This window comes from Acipenser ruthenus, chromosome 15 (assembly GCF_902713425.1).
Source record: "Acipenser ruthenus chromosome 15, fAciRut3.2 maternal haplotype, whole genome shotgun sequence".
Taxonomy (NCBI): domain Eukaryota; kingdom Metazoa; phylum Chordata; class Actinopteri; order Acipenseriformes; family Acipenseridae; genus Acipenser; species Acipenser ruthenus.
Genome location: NC_081203.1, coordinates 27,080,080 through 27,100,667, shown reverse-complemented (window position 1 = coordinate 27,100,667; position 20,588 = coordinate 27,080,080). Strand labels below are relative to the sequence as shown.

Below are 20,588 nucleotides of genomic sequence, written 5' to 3'. Positions count from 1 at the left end.
GACAGAGGAAGATTGGAAAAAAGTGTTATGGACAGACGAATCTAAGTTTGAGGTGTTCGGATCACAAAGAAGAAAATTCGTGAGACGCAGACCAAATGAAAAGATGCTGGAGGAGTGCTTGACACCATCTGTCAAGCATGGTGGAGGCAATGTGATGGTCTGGGGGTGCTTTGGTGGTGGTAAAGTGGGAGATTTGTACAGGGTAAAAGGGATCTTGAAGAAGGAAGGCTATCACTCCATTTTACAACGCCATGCCATACCCTGTGGACGGCGCTTGATTGGAGCCAATTTCCTCCTACAACAGGACAATGACCCAAAGCACAGCTCCAAACTATGCAAGAACTATTTAGGGAAGAAGCAGTCAGCTGGTATTCTGTCTATAATGGAGTGGCCAGCACAGTCACCGGATCTCAACCCTATTGAGCTGTTGTGGGAGCAGCTTGTCCGTATGGTACGTAAGAAGTGCCCATCAAGCCAATCCAACTTGTGGGAGGTGCTTCAGGAAGCATGGGGTGAAATCTTTTCAGATTACCTCAACAAATTGACAACTAGAATGCCAAAGGTCTGCAAGGCTGTAATTGCTGCAAATGGAGGATTCTTTGACGAAAGCAAAGTTTGAAGGACACAATTATTATTTCAATTAAAAATCATTATTTCTAACCTTGTCAATGACTATATTTCCTATTCATTTTGCTATATTTCCTATTCAAACTCATTTCATGTATGTTTTCATGGAAAACAAGGACATTTCTAAGTGACCCCAAACTTTTGAACGGTAGTGTATATAAAAAAAAAAAAAAAAAAAAAAAACCAAATTTGAATGTTTCACATTATACCTTTGTCAAATACACATGCAATTTTATATTCAAGTAAGGTTACTTAGATTAATCTTACATATTAAATGTAAAAAAATTGTCAAACAAACATGTACGTTGAACTACAGTATGCCATTAAGAGTTAAAGAATGATTTTTATTAAAAAAATAATAATAATACTGCAAAAAATCAGGACAAACTACATTGCTGCAACATTGCTTCTGTTTTCCCTTCTTGCTGCTAATACACATTCATCTGCATACTTCATTTCCCAGGGTAACCCTTTTAAAAAGTAATTTATAGCCAAAGCATCTTCAGTGCCAAGACCATCAGGACTATGTTTTCATGCAGTACATCAGTTAATTCAATTTGAACAGTCAATGCAAACTATATGCAATACACTTTCTAAAGCATATCAAACCTAGAGTTACAAATGTATCTAGAGGTTTAAAGGGTTATCTATTGAGTCATAATCGTTTGTTTGTTACCTATGTAACACCCTGTGCAACTGTCATTTCTGTTTTTTTTTGTTGTTGTTTTTGTTTACACTGATAGATATTTTCAGTTTACTAACTCAGTTGCAGCAGGGGCAGAAACCGTACAGTTGCATGACCCAAGCGGTCATTTCTGAGATGACCTCACTATAGAAACAGTCCCTGTAGTTGAAAAGGGACATGATATGAGTCTGGCAAATAATGATCTCAGAACAGACAGCAATGGCGAATTATACAAAAGACAAATAAACAAATATTAAACAGGTAAGAAACATAATAATCCAGAAATATAGATGGTATAAATTGCTATTATTTTAATGCCATGCACTTGGTTAAATCTGTATTCATATGCAAAAGGCATGATCATTTGGGCCAAACAAGCCAAACTGAATAACAGCTTACAATTTGAACAGGCTTTACAGCACCCAGCATTGTATTTAATATATTTTCCATTACAGTACAACATCGCATATACGACCCCTTGTGGACTGGGGTATAGGCGGATATGTGAAAAAATCGGATTTGCGAACATCTATAGAAAAAGCATTTACACATCCATAAATAGGTTTGTGAACAAAAACAACAAAAAACTGCTTTAAACATGGGAACGTTTTTTGCTTTAAAAGTAAGCAAACGTAAACGAGATTAATTAGGCTACAAATACACAGTGTTGCTATGCGGTTTGCCGTAAGCCATCTCCATGCAAAGCTTAAAAAAAAAAAAAAAAGGGTAAATGTACAGTAACCTGCAACTGATGGCTTCTTTCTTAACTCTAGAAGTCCCTGCCTCCCTGATTCTGCTTTCTTAATATCTGTCATGGTAGTTTTCGCTCTTTGCTATTGCCAACAGCTGATAAGCAGCTAGTTTTTTTGGCTATTTTAAACAAACGGCCGGTGAGCACTGCGTTTATAAAGCTTGCTTTGTTTAATTAAAATGCATTTAAAAGCTACAACAACACGCTGCCAATATCTGCAAACGTGCGCTCCATCATATAAACACATTGCATAAAAAAAGCTTTCTCGACTGGTGTATTGAAACGTCACAGCTGACTCACACACGCACACAGCCCGTCTCTCTTAAAGGGGAACGCACCAAAAGGCTGATTGCTATAACGCTTTCTTTCTGTTTCCATCACGGAACCTTCATTTGCTGCCAATGCCATTACTCTCGTAGCCTACTTTTAATATGTATTTATTTCGTGAGGCAGTTAATTGATCAGGCGGTTATATGACTGTCGGATGTGCGACGTTCCACTGTACTTAACACATCCTTCATATTTCTGTTTAGTTTACTGTGCCTTCAGGACACTTTAATTAAGAACTGGACTGCTCTCATTTGCACTCATGTGTTGGGTAGGCATGTAAATATGCAGTCTTAATTGTACAGTACAGTGCTACACTAATCAGTTCATGTTAAAAACAAAGAAAGTCTAATTCCTTTGCATTATTAAATAATTTATATATTAAAGATTAAAGACCAACTTTGTATTGGCTTCTTGTTTCTTACGCAGCCCAAACTCTCACAGGTCAAGCCTCATTAAAAATGCTCAAAGAAGGGGATTCACAGTTGATCTGACCAACTCTAAAACACATATATTTCTCTCCCATTTTACAAAACGAGTTGAAAAAGCTTATTGCACAGTTCATCTCACATGAGATACATTAGATAAGCAATTCAGTGAATAAAACAAAAAAGAGAATGTCTACTTCAGCACTAACAAGGGCAACATGAACCAATCTTCTATTATCATTTAAAAAAAAAATCTATTGAACAAAACAGTAGAGTTCACTGGTTTACAGATACTTGCTTTTAATAAGTCTCTTTGGAGTCCAAGTCAACCACAGCAGACTCAATTAAATTAACCAGAAATCTATGGCGTTTCATGGCCAATAAACAATTTATTGTGGTTCCTTTGTGTTCGTATCCAACAATAATAATAAACTCACGTCTGTTAAACAAAAAAGAAAAGAAAGAAAGACAAGACATCCGCAGTCCCTAATGCAGTAATAAAAAAAGTGTTTAACAATTGAGAGCTAATTGTCACAGCAAGAAGGCCTGGGTGGTTAGTAATCACAGCCTTTAGAGGTATATTTTATGTTCATGTTGTGATGAAATTATACCCTTAAAGAGTTCCTGAGGCTCAAATGGAGTCTGTGCAGTCTTCTCAGAAAACAGCACTCACAGTGTTCTTGACAATTTTTTTTTTTTTTAATTAATACATGGACATGGGTTATTCAATATTCCTGACTTGCTTTGTGGCTTTAGAATTAAGTACATATAATTTAAGACATATTTTTAATACACAGTATTTCTCTGTCACTATGTACAATATTAAGTAAATAACCACAGGCTGTGTAAAGAGAAAGAAATAAGAGGTGCTGAACATATCTTGAAGGGGCTTTATAAACCAAGGTCTTATAAACCATAATGAAATTATTCATTAGGACCAGAGCCACAATACCTAGATATAAAGATAAAGAAATTACTTTTAGATTAATGTCTTATAATATATAAATAATATCAACCAGGGCATTATGCGTCTCTATTGTAAGAACATTACACAGTTTGATAAAAACAATAGAGTTGGTAACATTTTATTTTTATTTTTCTTATTATTATTAAACAAATATATAATCCTTATCTCACTTTAATATTGATTAATTTACTAAGTTCTATGTTCTCAGATGCATCTTTGTTTTCCTATTAGCTTTTGTACAGTAATAACACTAGTTTTGTAAATTCAGGTACATGGGAGAAAAATAAGGCAGCGTGTGTAGGGATATCGTTTGGGAAGGTGCCCCTGTGGTATAAAACTTGTTTAAATTCTGAAGGTATTTCAAGGTTGTTATCTATTTCAGGTCAACACCACGGGTCAGAGTTCAGGGCTGGCAGAATTCACAACCCTCCAATGAGTTTTGATTGACAGCAATCAGTATCTCTTCGGCATTACTCAGGGAACAAAGTAAGGGTCAAGACAGCAGGCGATTTCATCTGTCATTTTTAATTATCCAAATGATATTCACAGACAAAACCTTTCCCATCCATCAGGGCATCACATTACCATAGACAATGTTTGTTTAAAGACAGGGCTATAAAACCAAACAATTATGAATGCAGACAAGCCTTGCTATTGACTGTATAAATAATCGGGTCTGATTTCCAAACTCCCATTGCTAATGAATTGGTAGGATGCTGGCAGGAAGTGGTAAGTAATAATAAGGATGCCCATCTAATGTTCCTATTGACTTTTCTGAGGCCCCGGCAAACAGTGACAAAAATTTGAAAGTGACGTCAAGTAGGGTTTGCATAGGAGCTGTATTGATAGTGCTACACAGCTAAAATCCAAGTAGTTAACTCCTGACCCTATGGCAGGACCACAGCTCCCAGGAGGGAGCTGAAATGCTAGCACCACAATACATCATGAACAGAGCCAAGTGCTGCAGGGGCCCTACAGCATAGCGGAACAGGCTTGCTTCTTTCTGCTGTCATTTAAAAAAGAGTAATCCTCAATAATTCAGTTGTAGGCTTGAAAATGTACTCAGTTTCAGTCTGTTACACAGGATAGTTAACCAAACGCTGCATTTTTGTTTATGACAAGCAGTGGAAAAACCTGAAGATTGAGGCATATGTCTGATTTTGAGCACTGAAGAAGGGCACCAGTAACACATTCCCTATCGGGAAAGCCTGAGCGCTGAGTGAAAAGTGCAAGAAAGGAAAATATTTTGAATTTCTAAAATAAAGAACATACCTTCAGGAGACAGTCATTTGGAGGAACATAGTAGTTTAAACAGCAATTATGATTTTTGCTGTGGGTTAGCTTAAAACTGGGACATACAATGGGGTAATTAAAATATGAACAAAATGTTACTGCACACCTTCACAATGAAACAGATACATGTTGCCCTTATTAAAGGAATAATCTAACTTTATTAGACTTAACTTTCATAGGCGTTGATTGAAGCTAATCTCATCTTATTATTCTTGTTTTTATTTAAAGTGGATCTGTAGCTGCTCCTTCCATATCACAGCATTCTCAACTTCTCTCTCAGGGTTGGGTTCCTTGCAGTCACTCTGTAATGTATCTTACTTCCAACCATCAGAACTGACAATTCTCAGCTAAGGAGGAGGACTTACTACAAGCATCCAATCAAATCCCTCCTCTCAGCTTCTAAAATTCTACCCACACTCTGAACACTCATGCACCTGCTGGATCACATAAGCAACATGATTCATATCTCTGCGGCTTCAGTCAAGCTAGATACGTGATTTATTGAATTTTTAATACATCAAAACTAAATTGCACAAAATAAATGGAGGGTCTGATTATTTTTTGTCTTTCAAACTTCCCCTCAAATATACTTTTCTCCCCCCCCCCCCCCCCCTCCAATTCCCCCTTCCTGTCAAAATACTTTAAACTTGATAAATGATGCAAGGATGGTAGCAGAGTGGTGTGAGAAAGATATCAAATAAGTAGTGTTCCGTTTTTTTGTTTTATATCTTAACACATTTTTCCCAGGAGTTTATTTTATATATATAAAAATAAGGATAAAATTGGGAAAAATCAGGCGGAAAAAAATCTCAGTACGCACACTTTACATTTGGAATATGATGTGTAGCAGCTCTGGTTTCTGATTAAGTTTAATGTACCTGGGAAGTATGATGAAGCAGAATCTGTGCGAATCGAGGCCACATTTTCCCATTACCTGGTACTTTGCAAACGTTTGGGCAATCACTGTGCTGACAGCGCTAGTATCTGCAGAAGGTATGAACGTGACAACAGCACAAAACAAGCCAGGTTTATTAGCCTTGAAATCATAAAAAGAAAAGAATAGACAGAACTGGACATTTCCATCAATGTGTTCCATAAGTTTACCATGTACCAACTAAAACATGATAATTTTCTGTCAAATATTTACGATTAAGATTGTCGGTGTTAGGCAGTGTTTAGCTGATGGACAGTACTGTCGCACAAAGTCACCAATACATACATAACCCTCTGCAATAAACAGTGGCTGTCCAGCAAAGCACAGAGCTCTGACAAACTCATTCTGCGCTCTCTTTTATTAAAGCGCATACAAAAGCAACAGAAATGGATTGCTTGTCTCTCAGTTAACTTTCTTGTTTTAGTTTAATGTGTTGCTTACTTTTTCAGTATGTTATTTTATTCTGTCACAGCGAACATGTACCTCATTGCAAAGGTATTTGCAATGCAACGCATCCTCTGCCTTATCTGGCACACTTCTGCTATTTGGCTTTTTTTTATACTTTGAAACATCGTTTTCTTTTGAATATTCATAAACTGATTTACGTTTTCTCCCCATTCCTCATCCACTCAAAATATTATATTTTGTGTAAGCATTTCAATTTAGTTTTTGAAAGCTAGTTACTACACCCAGCACTTGCCATTGGCCAACAGAATCAGGTGATAATGTGTTTGCAAAGCAATCAATCACGTGCAACGTTCAAATGTTATTTGGTCTTCAGTGTAGAGTTACTTATTACAGTGTCGGAGTCAAAATAAAATAGCATTTTAATAAAAATATTTTGTCTTTCCTAAAAAAATAGTACAGGGAAAATACTGAATAGTAGACTAAAACTGTGTATAAATCAGTAAAAACTGAGGTTCAGTAAAAAAAAAAATTCTGTAATGTTTCTGTAAAATTCGAAATAAACCGGAAATGCAGAACACTACAAATAAGGTATTAATGACTATTCAATAAAGGTCTTAAATTAGTTTCTGTATATTTAAAAGATATTTAAGACTGTGTTAAAACACTAGTCCTGTCACCCTTTGTACTGTATGCATTCCTGTTGGCATCTGCATTCATATATATTACATAGAGTAGAATTCATTCATAACAATGCAGTGCTACAGTAATTGGATAAAGCGAATGGTGTTTGTCATTTCCAAGTATAAATTAACACTTGAATCTTTATTTATGGTACTGCTATGTTAACATTAAATATTTATGGATTTTAAATGGTGTATATTTTTACACAACAAGAATTCCCTGCCATACAGACATTACTGTTGTCTTGTAGACTTGACACAGTGAAAGCAGCTGTTGAAGAATGAATAAGAATGGATTCACAGTGCAAGTTGTCAGTCAATGATTGACTGAGCCCAATTAAAAGAAAAAAGTAAAAATCAAATGCAAATACGTGTCATGAATATTGTGATATGGAAAATAAAAGTAATCGCATATATATATATATATAATGTCATAAAACGAGTCATGCATTCATATATGTACAGTTCAGGGCTTTAATATTAATTTTACATTCATTAATGTGACCACAACGACTGCTATGTACCACTATGTGCTATGTGTTTAAATGTTCAAAGCACTTTTTTACAAATATTTATATAAAACTATAACGAATAACTATAGCTGAATTGTATAGTACTACACCTGCTATCACTAATAACAATATGTTTCAAGCTACTATTCAGATCATTTTTTCAATCCTTTTTGTACATTACTTTCTAGCTAGCACCAGTGGAGAGGCGCTGCAAGATCTCATCAACTTTACATTCTGACCTGTCTGTGTAAGTATTTTTCAGATATGTAAATACTGTTCCCATTATGTTATGCAGGGTACTGAACCATAGTAAGAAAGAGTCTGACATGTTTGCTTTCAAATTAGTAAACAAAAGCAGAACTAACAAGTGGGAGAAACAGTTACTTTGAATATGTAAAGTTTAGAGCTGAGACTCAACACACAACAGGAGTAATTGATCGTTTCTTTTCCTAGCTCTGCAGAAACGCAAAATCTATTTACATTGTCACATGGTGACCCCCATCCCAAATTTACGAGGCTCTGCACTTAAAATGATTTAATGCCATGTCTTAATTCTATTTCTTCCTTTGATCACTGTTTAAATTATTGTGTCATTTCATGATCTTGACTTACATTTCTTTTGATCTTTTCACTGCATTTAAGTGAACCACAACACCCTGCTGTGGACATCCCATGGGCTATGTTGGGGGGAAAAGTAACCGTGTGTGTATATCTTGTGCCCCCTGAATTATTATAAAGACACCAGTAATAGTAAAAACACAGCCAAAAACACATGCCAAATATTTATAGAGATTTAGAGCCAGCCTATGAAGATCAAATACTTTCTTGATCAAATGGCCAAATGTATACATAGTATATGTATTTAGGGTTCTCTTGACCCTACTGCCTAAATATCACTATAACCAATAAGTAAAAATCGATACACATGTTGCATACAAAGAAAAAAAGAGGCTTTGTTTATGAAAACATGGCAGCTTTAAAATATTGTAGTTAATTGTATTTTCTTAACAATACCTCGAGTGCAATGAGTGCTTCTTTGGACTTCATTATATAACTAAACATGGACATTAGAACAGTGTGTGACAGAAGCAAAGAAGTATGCCCAATGGGAATAGCAAATTCAGAATCTGTGCAGTCTTGATATCAGGTCACATTCTTAGGTAGGCTTGGCTGAAAAAATTGTACTGTAATATTAAAAAAAAAAGTTTGAAAAGATGTACCCACACTTGCCTTAGTTGATATAAATCTTAATTTTCTTGCTGGTGGGATCACATAATGCTTTTGAGCACCACATACAGCCCCTCAAATACTCCTGGTATTGCATTCCAAAAACTAATATCTCCAGCTGTATAAAAACAGTTTGGGGTAACATTATATATTGTGTGCGCGTGTGCTCACAATATGTAATGATTTCTGCCAACCTACAAATCAACCTGCAATTACAACTGCACAGCTGTATTTGAGGGTGGTTCTGTGACAGCTGCACAGAACAACCCTCAAATACAGCGTCTCGTTGCCGCTTGATGTATGCAAATGCAAACAGCTGTCATTTCTGACAGAGAGACTCTTTTTACCCCAGCAGTTTCTAAGAGGGAAGGGTTAAAACCCCTTTTTAAAAACTTGCACTGATGATGCATACTGCTCAAAATAAATCAAAACCAAACCAAACAGAAAAGCTTAATTTGAAAAGATCTACAGTAGTTGCATAAAATATCAATGCAGGCTTCCTGGTAGCATAGCTATTTCGCATGTCCCTGTAAAGTACAAGCATATACTACTTAACTCTTTTCTTTTTCAATTTCTCGGATGCATTCACATTCCGTGTGTCATATATATATATATATATACACACACACACACACTCACACACACACACACACATGTTTGCATTCCTATATTTGTGGGGACTTCTCATTGACTCTCACTATATATGTATTTACTATTTCTAACTCCAGTCAGACAAAACTCCACACAGGATGGAAGTCGACAACAAACATTTTTTTTTAAGGCATATTTAGTTCTTAAAACAGGTGTTTAACAAAGTGGGGACATCTCCACAACATCGTTTTTTCAGGAGTTACTATCTTTGTGTGGACATTTTCTCAAATTTTGTCCGCACATTGATAGTAATGCCTGCCCACACATACACACACACACACACACCCCTACACACAAAGAAGGATTCATCCATTAGGCTAATGTGTGGGAAGAATAAAAACAAGTCTGTCAGTAAAACCCTACCCCCCTGTCTAGAAATACAAAATTAGCACTATTAGTACAATGAAAAACCAGATTACCATGGCCCACCAACCTTTAACTAACTGCAGGGGGAGGTGAATAAAAGCAAAAACTGCTGCTAGTCACTGGTGGGCAAAATAACACCTGACCAATACTAATCTCATTATGTGGTTTGCCCAGCTAACCAACTGTAACTGATGACAAGAGATTAATTTCTATGTCTCATTCTTTGCTGTGAAGATGAAAAGGATACTTTTTTTCCCCTTTTAGGATGAGAACATTCGCCCTTCACAGGCAGCTGAGTTTTTTATTTGCCAGTCCTGCTTAAAAAAGAATCTATTGAGAGTCTAATTTATTTCATGTAAACTATTATGGTCGGTGATGGAAATGCTATTATTTAAGCAGCAGAGAGGTTCTCTCTGCTTGCTGGAGAATGTCATCCATTTCTGTTAATGACCTATTGCTGCTGTCTGATTCAATACAGCCCACTGACTATGGAAATGACAACACTCAGCAGGAGACAACAAAACGGTCAACAAATAGTGCTGAGAGCTGTCATTTTCTTCAAACTCCCCGTTTTTCTCTGCAATGAAATGGCGCAATAAGCAACACTCGAACCGCAAAAATACTGCTACATACCCCACAAATGCAAGTTGCTGCTGCTGCTGCTGCCGCCAACATATCCTGATGCCCAGTGTGGTGCAAAGTAGTATTCAGAGTAGCCAATTTTGAAAGTGACTCCAATTCTGGATTTTCTTTTAAGAAAGTCAGCATTATTAAAAGACGTCAACATTCTTCATATATTCTTAAATCAGACTAAAGCTCCCTCCCACCTCCCCAATTTTAAATAAAAAATAGCTGCGAATTATTTTTCTGCTACTGCAGGCAGCTACCATAAGAAATATGCGCATTTACAATCAGTTAATTGATTATCTTGGGTAACAAAACGCAGCCCTAAATTTATTCTATGTGTTTTTGATTAAACAAAGGGCTGACAAAAGCTCTTGTATAGAGATTATTTTTAGGGGCAGACAGGTCAGTTAAAGTAAAAAGAGACTGGAACACAATGCAGTAAGCCGAAAATACTTTTGCTAGACTGCAAGAGAAATACTTGGGGCTCCCCATCTGACCGATTTAACTTTGCTTACCTAAGTTATGCTGGAACATTTGTCCAAAGATAAACAAGAACATGTTTCTCAACAGATTTGAGTTTGACAATTCAGCAGCAGAACATCATAGATAAATATAACCACCCATCTGCTAATCATGAGAAATCACTTTTATGGCAATGCTGTTACTCTGGCCATAGCATACAGAGCTTTCCACAATATTTTTTAAAAACTGCAGTGATAAAAGTGAGCAGTCTTTAGATCTCAGTTGCTGCATCAACAACACAAACCGGTTGTGAATACAAAAACTAATGACTGCCTTTTAATTGTCTTTTGTTAGTTTTCTTTAAGTAAAGAAAAAAAAATACAGCCAGTGAATAGTACAAAGGCTTCTAGGGTTTGATTGTTTTATTTTACTGAAACAGTTGTCCGAGTCTACCCTTATTTCTTTGTGTTCAGTAATCTTCAGTAATCTTTGAAGAAAGAGCTCACCAAGCTAAAAGCCCATGATTGTTCACTACAGTAACATGCAAGAATCTTAGCCTATGGTGAAGCCTTATTTTAACACTAAATTATTCACCATTAGAAAATAACTCAACACTGCCATATGTAGGAAATGTCTTTGGGTAAATAACAAATTCAGATCATTTTGATGTGTGGCACAGACACTAAAGGGGTGTGGCCGCCCAATTTAACAGAGAACGCAATCAGAATAATTCCAAATGCAAATAAGTTCTCATAGGTAACAGTGTTGTGCTCAAATATGTAATGTAAAATCCCTGCAGTGTTCTTGGGAAGAGTCATTTTAATTATGTTAATATGCATATGCAAATAATCCTACCCTATTACTGTGTCCAGTTTTATAACAGTCTAGTTAGTAGTAGTATTACTGCTATAAAAAATGCATAAAGGCTACAGTATTAAGGACGTAGGGCAGCAGTGTGGAGTAGTGATTAGGACTCTGGAACGGAGGGTCGTGGGTTCAATCCCTGGTGGGGGGACACTGCTGCTGTGCCCTTGAGCAAGGTACTTTACCTAGATTACTCCAGTAAAACCCAACTGTATAAATGGGTAATTGTATGTAAAAATAATGTGATATCTTGTAACAATTGTAAGTCGTCCTGGATAAGGGCATCTGCTAAGAAATAAATAATAATAATTAGGTTTATATTCTTACTAAATATAAATTATTTGTTCTGAATAGTGAAGTGAATCAAACATTTTACCATTTTGTAGCAGTAGCTACAGTATTCTTATTTTTTGTAATTAATATTTTTGTAATACTGTTTAATAAAACATGACTAAGGAAGACAATACTGTACGCCTAATGAAATTAAAATTCTAAAAGTTAAAATGTGAGTATTTGGGTCATCTAAATGCTGTATTATTAGAAATGCATGGCACAAACCCTCCACCTCCACGTCGAAACCTTGCTTGTGTTTGATATTCATGTGCCAGTATTTTGGAACGAGATACTGTTTATTCCAATGTGACCAGACCAGTTTCCCCTTTGAGTCTCTCAGAGAGTTTTAAGCCCTTGCTGAGCTGAAAGACTGTCCATTTATTTAAAAAACAAAAACTACATAACAGACAGCTTCTTTCAATTTCAAAAAATTCCTGGGCAACAGTGAGACCCAGTAACAACACAGGAAATGTTCTTAAGTTAACCGGTATGCTTCTTGGCAAAAACAAATTTAGAAAGAATAATGAAACCTCTTACCGTAAAGCAAGAAAATGACTTAAAGCATGTTATATAAATGTGCCCAAGTGCAGGTAAGTTGCAGTTGAGAGCGCATCAGGAGACTGCTTTATTAAGCGCTATCAAACACAGTATAATCTGTCTAAAATTAGCTGGTGAGCTCAACAAGTAATGACTGCTTTGCATTCATTATTAGTTCATTTTCCCTAAATCAATCACCAGCAGAGCATGGTTTTTTAAATGTCATCCTAAAACTTTTCACAATCAATTAAGCTGAAGATTAATGGGGACAATTTGCCAGGAACAAGTCCTTCCTTGAAAAGGCCACGCCTCAACAGACTTTCGGCCTGGTATTGATGTTAATTATAAATTTCCTTTTGCTTGTCAGCCACTTAACCTGTTGGTATGCAATTGTCGCCCATGGTTAGATGTTTATGTTGCTGAATACATTTCCAGAGAAGAGGAAAAGTTGAAAATTACTTTTTCTAGGTCAGCAGAGATTTTAAAACTGGGAGTGAAAATATGCACGGCAAAGGCTTGCATTATTTTAACATATGCCCAGGTCTTTCTTTGGTATTGAAAATTCACATTGCTTTTTGTATATAGGATTTGTACAGTATAAAGTATACAATATCATCGACCTAGCTTTGTGCAGTGCATATTTTAAACCCACCTCCAGAAATTCAGTTGTTAATGATGAAAGTCTTTTCTTGTTTTACATCAGAGTTCTACCTGTCACTCTTCAAAATATGATTATTATTATTTATTTCTTAGCAGACGCCCTTATCCAGGGCGACTTACAGTCGTAAACAAAAATACATTTCAAGAATCACAGTACCTATAGACACAGGATGCCTAAATTCATAAAATCTGATTTATTATGAGAAATTATTATTTTTCCCCCACTTGAACACACACACAAACCATGAACAGCGATGCCATTAGCTAGATTTCTTATACAGTATATATTTAAAGGACACCAGACAATTCTATATTTCCAGTCTCAATTTCATAATTCAATAATTCACAAATTTTGTTCAATTCAAAGCTAAGCAACATTGGCACAATACTTATTCCTAAGTCTGACAGCAAAATATTGAGGGAGCACAGTACTGTATATCAACTTGTCAACTTGTGTGTTGGTGATGTCTTTTTGTAAGTGCTCCTAATAACAATATAATTAAATAGTGAAACTTTAGTAATAACATTTTAATTCATATGAACTAAGGATATTGTACAATCCACACTCAATCCATAAATTTGAAGTCTGAAAGAGAAATGTTATTATGACAGCTGTGGATCTATTCAACTGATTTAAAACAGAGGCGGATCTATTGACCACCACAGTTTTGAAAATGTCTTCATCCTTATGATCAAAGCTCATGAGCATTCACTGGATTTTGCAACAAGCGACTTTTATGTTACATACACTGGGCCAACAACCATTTAAACTGATTTATGTAATGGACAATACTTAGTGACTTTCAAATAAACATCAATAACGTATAATGTGCCTAATGTAAGCCGGTGAAATACACTTTGTGCAATATTTCAAAGGAAAATGGGTCTTTTGTGTTATCAATCAAACATTTTTCCTCTCCCTGAAGACTCAGCCTTCAAATGTAAAAAGGAAAACTGCACAAACTTAACTAAAAATAACTGACTTTGTCAAAAAATAAAAAAGGGGATGAAGTTGTGAACATGCAAAAAGTAACTAGGAAGGCATTCCTCACATACCTGCAGAATGTGGCTTCCCAGATGTTGTTCAAAAATCTCAGTCGCCATAGCATTGGGACTTCTCCTGCGCTGGGCTCCTATAGCTGAACAGAAAAGATATGTGAGGATCATGGATAATAAAGGTTTACAGTAAAGGGAAATCTATCCAGAGACACACCACACTAGGGACCAGAAAATGGTAGACACACTGCACAAAGTGGGAGCACTTTCATTAAACCAAGACCTTGAACAGTACTCCCATCTTCACAAACCTGAGGAAGAGTAACTGCCAGTACACAATAACAATAAAAAAACACAAAAAAACATGATCAAATACTTGGTTACGCTTTAAGTTGCAGGACACATCTTACACGTAATTATATAGCAATTAGAAGGTAATTACAATATAAGTGTGATTTAATGATCTACGCTGAACTGAAACATTTGACTAGGTAATTACTGTATTGTTAAGGTTCTGGTTGAGGGTTAGGAATAGGGCTGGTTATCATACTGTATATGAAACTATGACTGTGACGGTGTTTTAATTTGGGGAAGCTGAAGAGAAGTACTTAATCAGATGCTTAATGTTTCATAGCACTGTGCAGTGGACATAATTTTATGAAAAAAAATGGGAAAAAAGAAACATACTATAAAGTCAGTGAATTACTACACTCTTCATTCAGCCTGAACCTGCCCTAAGGCCCTGTCCACACTATGCCTATAAACCGGTTTAAAAGTGCTAAATACAGTTAGCGTCTACACTACGCAGCATTTAATACCGTACTCAAAAACCACCTCAGGGGTAGTCTCGAGTCCGGTTCTAAATTACATCGCATCAGGTAGTAATACCAATCTACATTTTTTGTGTATCTTCCAATATCCCAAAATGCTTTCTGATATATTTTGGCGAGTAGACATTACAAATACAGTACTCAGAACAGGCGCCTGAAGGAGTTGAGAATGACTATCAATACTGCTGGTCTGTATGCAATTTCTGAGGCTTGTTGTAAAATGGTGGATCACGAGTGACATAACCAGATGCCGAAATCAAGGCACATCAGCGATGAAATCGGTCAAGGAGAACTTCAGAGTTCAAAATGAAACGCACACATTATGATAAAATGTACCTCATGTTTTTAAGAAACGAAGCCATAACGTTCATGCTAAGAAGCGCTATGTCTTCCGTGAAGACATATTTGCCGGGTTGTAAACATAAAATACAGTGCATGGTGGGATAATGTCATATTAAGTCCCACAGTCCATTGCGCTGCTGGGAACTGTAACCAGACTATTTTAATCATGTTTGTACGCATTAAGCCCAACTAAACATGAAACGTTAAGTGTGGTGGCTTTGAGCTGGATTAATTAAAATGTTTTTCAGTATGGTTCTTGAGCTTGGTTATGTAGTGTGGACAGGGCCTAAGACTGCTGATTGCTCAGCAAATTGGTTCTATGATCTTAAGCTACTGTGCAATTTAATGCACTGATGTTAACTTCTTGTTTCAACTTCAGACCACTGACTTTTCACAGATTTAACAAAAAAAAGCCTGAAGTGTTATTCCTGTATCAGAGACAGGCAACCAAGGTAATTTTAAGAACATAATAAATCACTGTAGGGTAAATAATCTTTTTTGATATGACAAATACTGCAATTTAAAAACAAAGTTCCAAATTACGATCAGGTAAACTAAGTTGCAAGCATTCTGCAATTGATTTGCAAGGTGAAGACCCACTAGTAATTTGGAATATTTCAGTATTGGAGTTTGACATTGTGCAGCCTTTCTGGAGCCTAATAAGTATTTAATTAATTTAATATGTTTTAATAATTCACATTTTAGGCTTATGAGCCACAGGGCATGTTTTGATAAGACGTAGCTGGTAAACAACTGACAAGGTTGCTTTTGCACTTTACAAAAGAAGGTTGATAGCATGAGACTACTAGTTCAAGATCTGAAAGCTTTGCTAGTGGATACTATTATTGATAGATTTTTATCCCAGCAACAGCTCTGAAGCAACTATTGTTCATTAATCTAGTGTCCTCCAGTATGCACAGATTTAAGCTGCCTTTGGGCTGAAGCATTTTCAGATACTGAGAACATTCCAAAAAGTAATTTGCCAGTGAAAGAAGCAGCACCTTCTAACTGCTGACTGCATAAGGTCACTCCTACCCAAAACATATGCAGTAGTTGTTATTTACCACTATTGGCATCTGATAGTGAGCAGGGAAATAAAACAGGTCACTTTTCTTTTTTTTATAGTATAGACATGTTTTATTACCAAAGTTGTTTGTTTGTTTTGATGTAAAATGTATGGTTACGAGTTTCGTATACTATAATTCTTTAAGTGAATTAGTTCCAATGGGTGGAGAGTCTTTCTGAGGCATATTTACAGCACAGGCATTGAATTTGCAGGTAGTAAGGAAGCCTGTTTAAATCAGGGATAATATTACAGCATTGATCTGAGCTCAGAATAACTTTAGAACAGTGCCCTTAGGGCATTTATCAAGTTTCAACTTTAAAGTGGGTGAAACGCCATGCACAGTCCTTTGAAATGGCCTGTGGTAATTTCAAATTTAACAGACCTTGTCCCACCAGAGCTCATTACAGTGAATTTTATAACAAAGTACTCCGTACTTAATTTTCAGAGCTTAGCCAAGCGTTCTGGTAATGTGGCTGCATTAAGTACAATTAATGTTGTAATAAAAGCAGTGGATGGCCATTAAATACTCTCAAGGACCAGTTGTAAACATTGCCTCCATGTTGTCTGCCTTACAGTTAGAGAGGAGTCCCTGTGGTCTGCTGGCGTGGTGGAAAGAAGAACTTGGAGAAGGAGGAAGGTTTGTTGTCCTTCAAACATTCCACACTTATCTGGAACATGAGTAAATCCAACTCTACACTCTAGTCATGCTTTAAGCATTTAGCCTTTTCTTTTCCTTTGGGACTGGGCCAAAAATACACACACACACACACACACACACACACACACACACACACACACAAATACGCAAGCACCAAAAGAAGCATGTATTTTCACGTTTCAAATTTACAAAAACATATTTTAGGTTTTACAGCCCAACCACTAAAAACCTTTTGTCATGTACACATAACTGTGAAAAAAAAACATCTTAATTTATTCATTTCATGTAAGTCATGTTTATGCTTTATTTTAAATGAGGAACTGTTAACAAGTCTGAATAAATAATACCTAGAATTGATCAAGAGATACATTTAAAGGGAGGTACACTTAAGACTTAAATCACTGTTCAAAGACTGATCGAAAGATTTTAATTTTTTCCTTCAAATTGAATTCATCTGGGATTTTCCACTTTAGTTGCTGATAAATGCCTTTCTACATGCAGGTCTACTATTTGTCTACAATGGCTGCATAAAATACACAGACGACTTGTAAAATTATATTTCACCTGTGAAATCCATCCAGGAAGATATTATTGGTACATTGTTACAGCCTCTGTCAGAGAGAAATGTTCCATTGTACTGATGTTGTGACATATGTTTCAGAATAGAGGAGTTGAGGATTCCTTTATTTCGGAAGATTCACTGCCTTTGAGGAACTAAAACTGAAATTTCAACTTCTATATTAACTATTATTATCACCACCATAGTAGTCTCTCAGCAGTATTTATGATCAGGATTGACCTCCCTCAAAAGGTCATATATATTTAAATGCATCACTGTGGTTCTGAGGATGCATTATAAATGTGTCAGTCAGTCTGACAATTTAAGATTTGTTTGCCTGTTCAACCACACTTTGATCATGTACACCCCTCCTTAAAAAAACACTTGGTTCTGTAAAGTATATAATTCATATTTGACTATCCAAACTAATACAGCTATATGAAAACCTGAAAATCTTGACAAAGGGATATTCCATTTCAAGGGTTACTATTAAAATACAAAATAATAATAATAATAATAATAATACAAAATCTTGATAATGTATTTGTTTTATTGTGTGCTTCACTGATTTAGGTAACTGCCAGTCTCCTCACAATCTCTACAATACTCCTTTAAAAGTGTTTTTTTTTTTGTGATATGCATTAGAATACATATCATATGAAGTGTTAAACTAGTAGAGGCTTATGTAGTATCTATTGCACAGTACTGTGCAAAGAAGGCTTCAGATGGGACTGCTCCACAAATTGGGGTAACCCTTTTCATAATGTGCATACATTTCTATTTCTCTTGACTGTATTATTCACAGCGATGTCAGAAGTATCATGAAATCTTGATTGCAGGAATGTAAAAATAAAATTGTGCACAAGTAAAATATATATCTATTGCTTACTATTAAATCTGATTTGTACCACAGTAATTACAATTCAACAATGTCAGGCATCCCCTATTACAGAGTTCAGACACTGGAAACATCAAAAAAAAGTTTAGCCAAATCAGGGAATCTACATTCCAAACTGCAATGAAAATAATAACAAAATAAATAACAAAATAAGCTCCAAACCACTGAAGTACAACTTGCATTTCAATATTTCCATGTTTGAGCTTTGCAGATTAGCCTTTTATTATTTGCATAACCTCATAATTCCACATTAATCACTAGACTGCAGCCCTAATCAAAACAAATGAGCGTTTTAAAATCTACCTCTCAATGCCAGACTGCATAATACATTTCTGGCTTTTAGACTTTTTTTTTTTTTTTTGTTATTGTGGAAAGACCTTTAAATGGTATGCATTGACTCCATTAGTTTAAAATAATAGTTTATTAAATATTATTATTTTGCTTATTAATTCTAAAATATAAATAAAAAAAAAAACTTTAATGATATATTGGACTTGCATTCACTTAATCCTTTGTAATCATAATTAAGTAAATTATTTCATCCATTTTAAAACAATTTTGAGGACAAAGCTGATCAACAAACACAATACATTATCCATGCAGTATATCAAACCAGAACCATTTTCCTAAGAAATACAAACTTAAACAAATAATCTCCTCACCTAGAAAACATCAAAGTTGATAACAAAACAAAACATTGAAGCCTACTGTATAAGGGAACATGACTTCAAATGCAGACAGATGTAATTGCATAAAAACTTTATTTAAAAAACAAAAAACAAAACTAGGATGCACTGTAAAATACTGTTGCCAATAAAATGACTAAAATTGAGCAGTTTATGTTTAACAGTTCTTAAAACCAGCATAATTTAAGTTTCATGTGTACTGTATTTTTAGCTGGTAGTCTGTTTCATTTTGTTTTTAAACATTGTAATGTATTGCATTGGTTTAAAACAACTGAAATGAATACCATGCTGTTTGTCATTAATTCATTGTGACACTTGTGAAAATATATTATAGTGAAAACTCATTTTTAAGTGAAAAAAGTGACCCTTTTATGTAAATACTAGGGCAAATAATCCTCAGATTTAATTCATGATGGAGGAACCTGAATGTTTCTGTGAGATTATAACCATTGCATGTTTGCTTAAAATGGCCTTACTTATCTTTGCAGTGATTCGATTTGTAATATTCCATTTACAATGTTAATGTGTATCAGGCAGTGTTTTGATGGTCTGTTGCAAATCATTTTAAAAGTAAAAACACAGTGGTAAACAAATACTGTGATTCGGTCAAAGATTGCTGCAATTCAAATCTCAATACCATGACCTCAACAAAAAGTACTTGGAATTATTATGATTGGTATTATTTACATTATTAGTATTATTATTAAAGACAAACTTCCTCCTTGAAACTTGCTTACAATCACATTAACCTGTGTGCAAAACAGACATGCTACTGATTTACTTATAATAAATGACATTTCAAGGTCTGTTAAAGAACACAACTGAAATATAAATGGAATTGCCCCCAACATTTGTACACATATATATATATATATATATATATATATATATATATATATATATGTAAAAACATGGTTAAAAACTGCTCTCTGCAAGAACAAAACAGAAAATAGAAAAGGAAAAAGGTTGGATGTTATGTAAAGAAAAGCAAACTGGTATGCTGGTTTAGTTATAGTAGTACAGAGTGTCTAAGAGTGTGTGACTAACAGTGACTACTTGACTAACAGTGTGTGGGTGTTACACTTTAATAATCAAAGCTATACTCATATTCTCATAATATAACAAGGCTGGCTCATATGAATACAAAATAACATTAAAAGATAAATGAAGTATGGTAGGTGTTCAATGAGGACGCTGAATAAACAGCTTTCCAT

The 20,588-nt window shown here is 35.3% G+C and overlaps 1 protein-coding gene across 4 annotated transcripts in view; it reads right to left on the bottom strand.

The window, feature by feature from the left end:
• The window catches only part of LOC117422277 (neuronal PAS domain-containing protein 3), a 237,578-nt gene that overhangs the window by 120,572 nt on the left and 96,418 nt on the right, over positions 1–20,588 (bottom strand). For all 4 annotated transcript variants that reach the window (XM_058987671.1, XM_058987672.1, XM_058987673.1 and 1 more), the window contains one exon: positions 14,396–14,478. In XM_058987671.1, the coding sequence (XP_058843654.1) occupies positions 14,396–14,478 (83 nt within the window). The remainder of the gene's footprint in view (positions 1–14,395; positions 14,479–20,588) is intronic.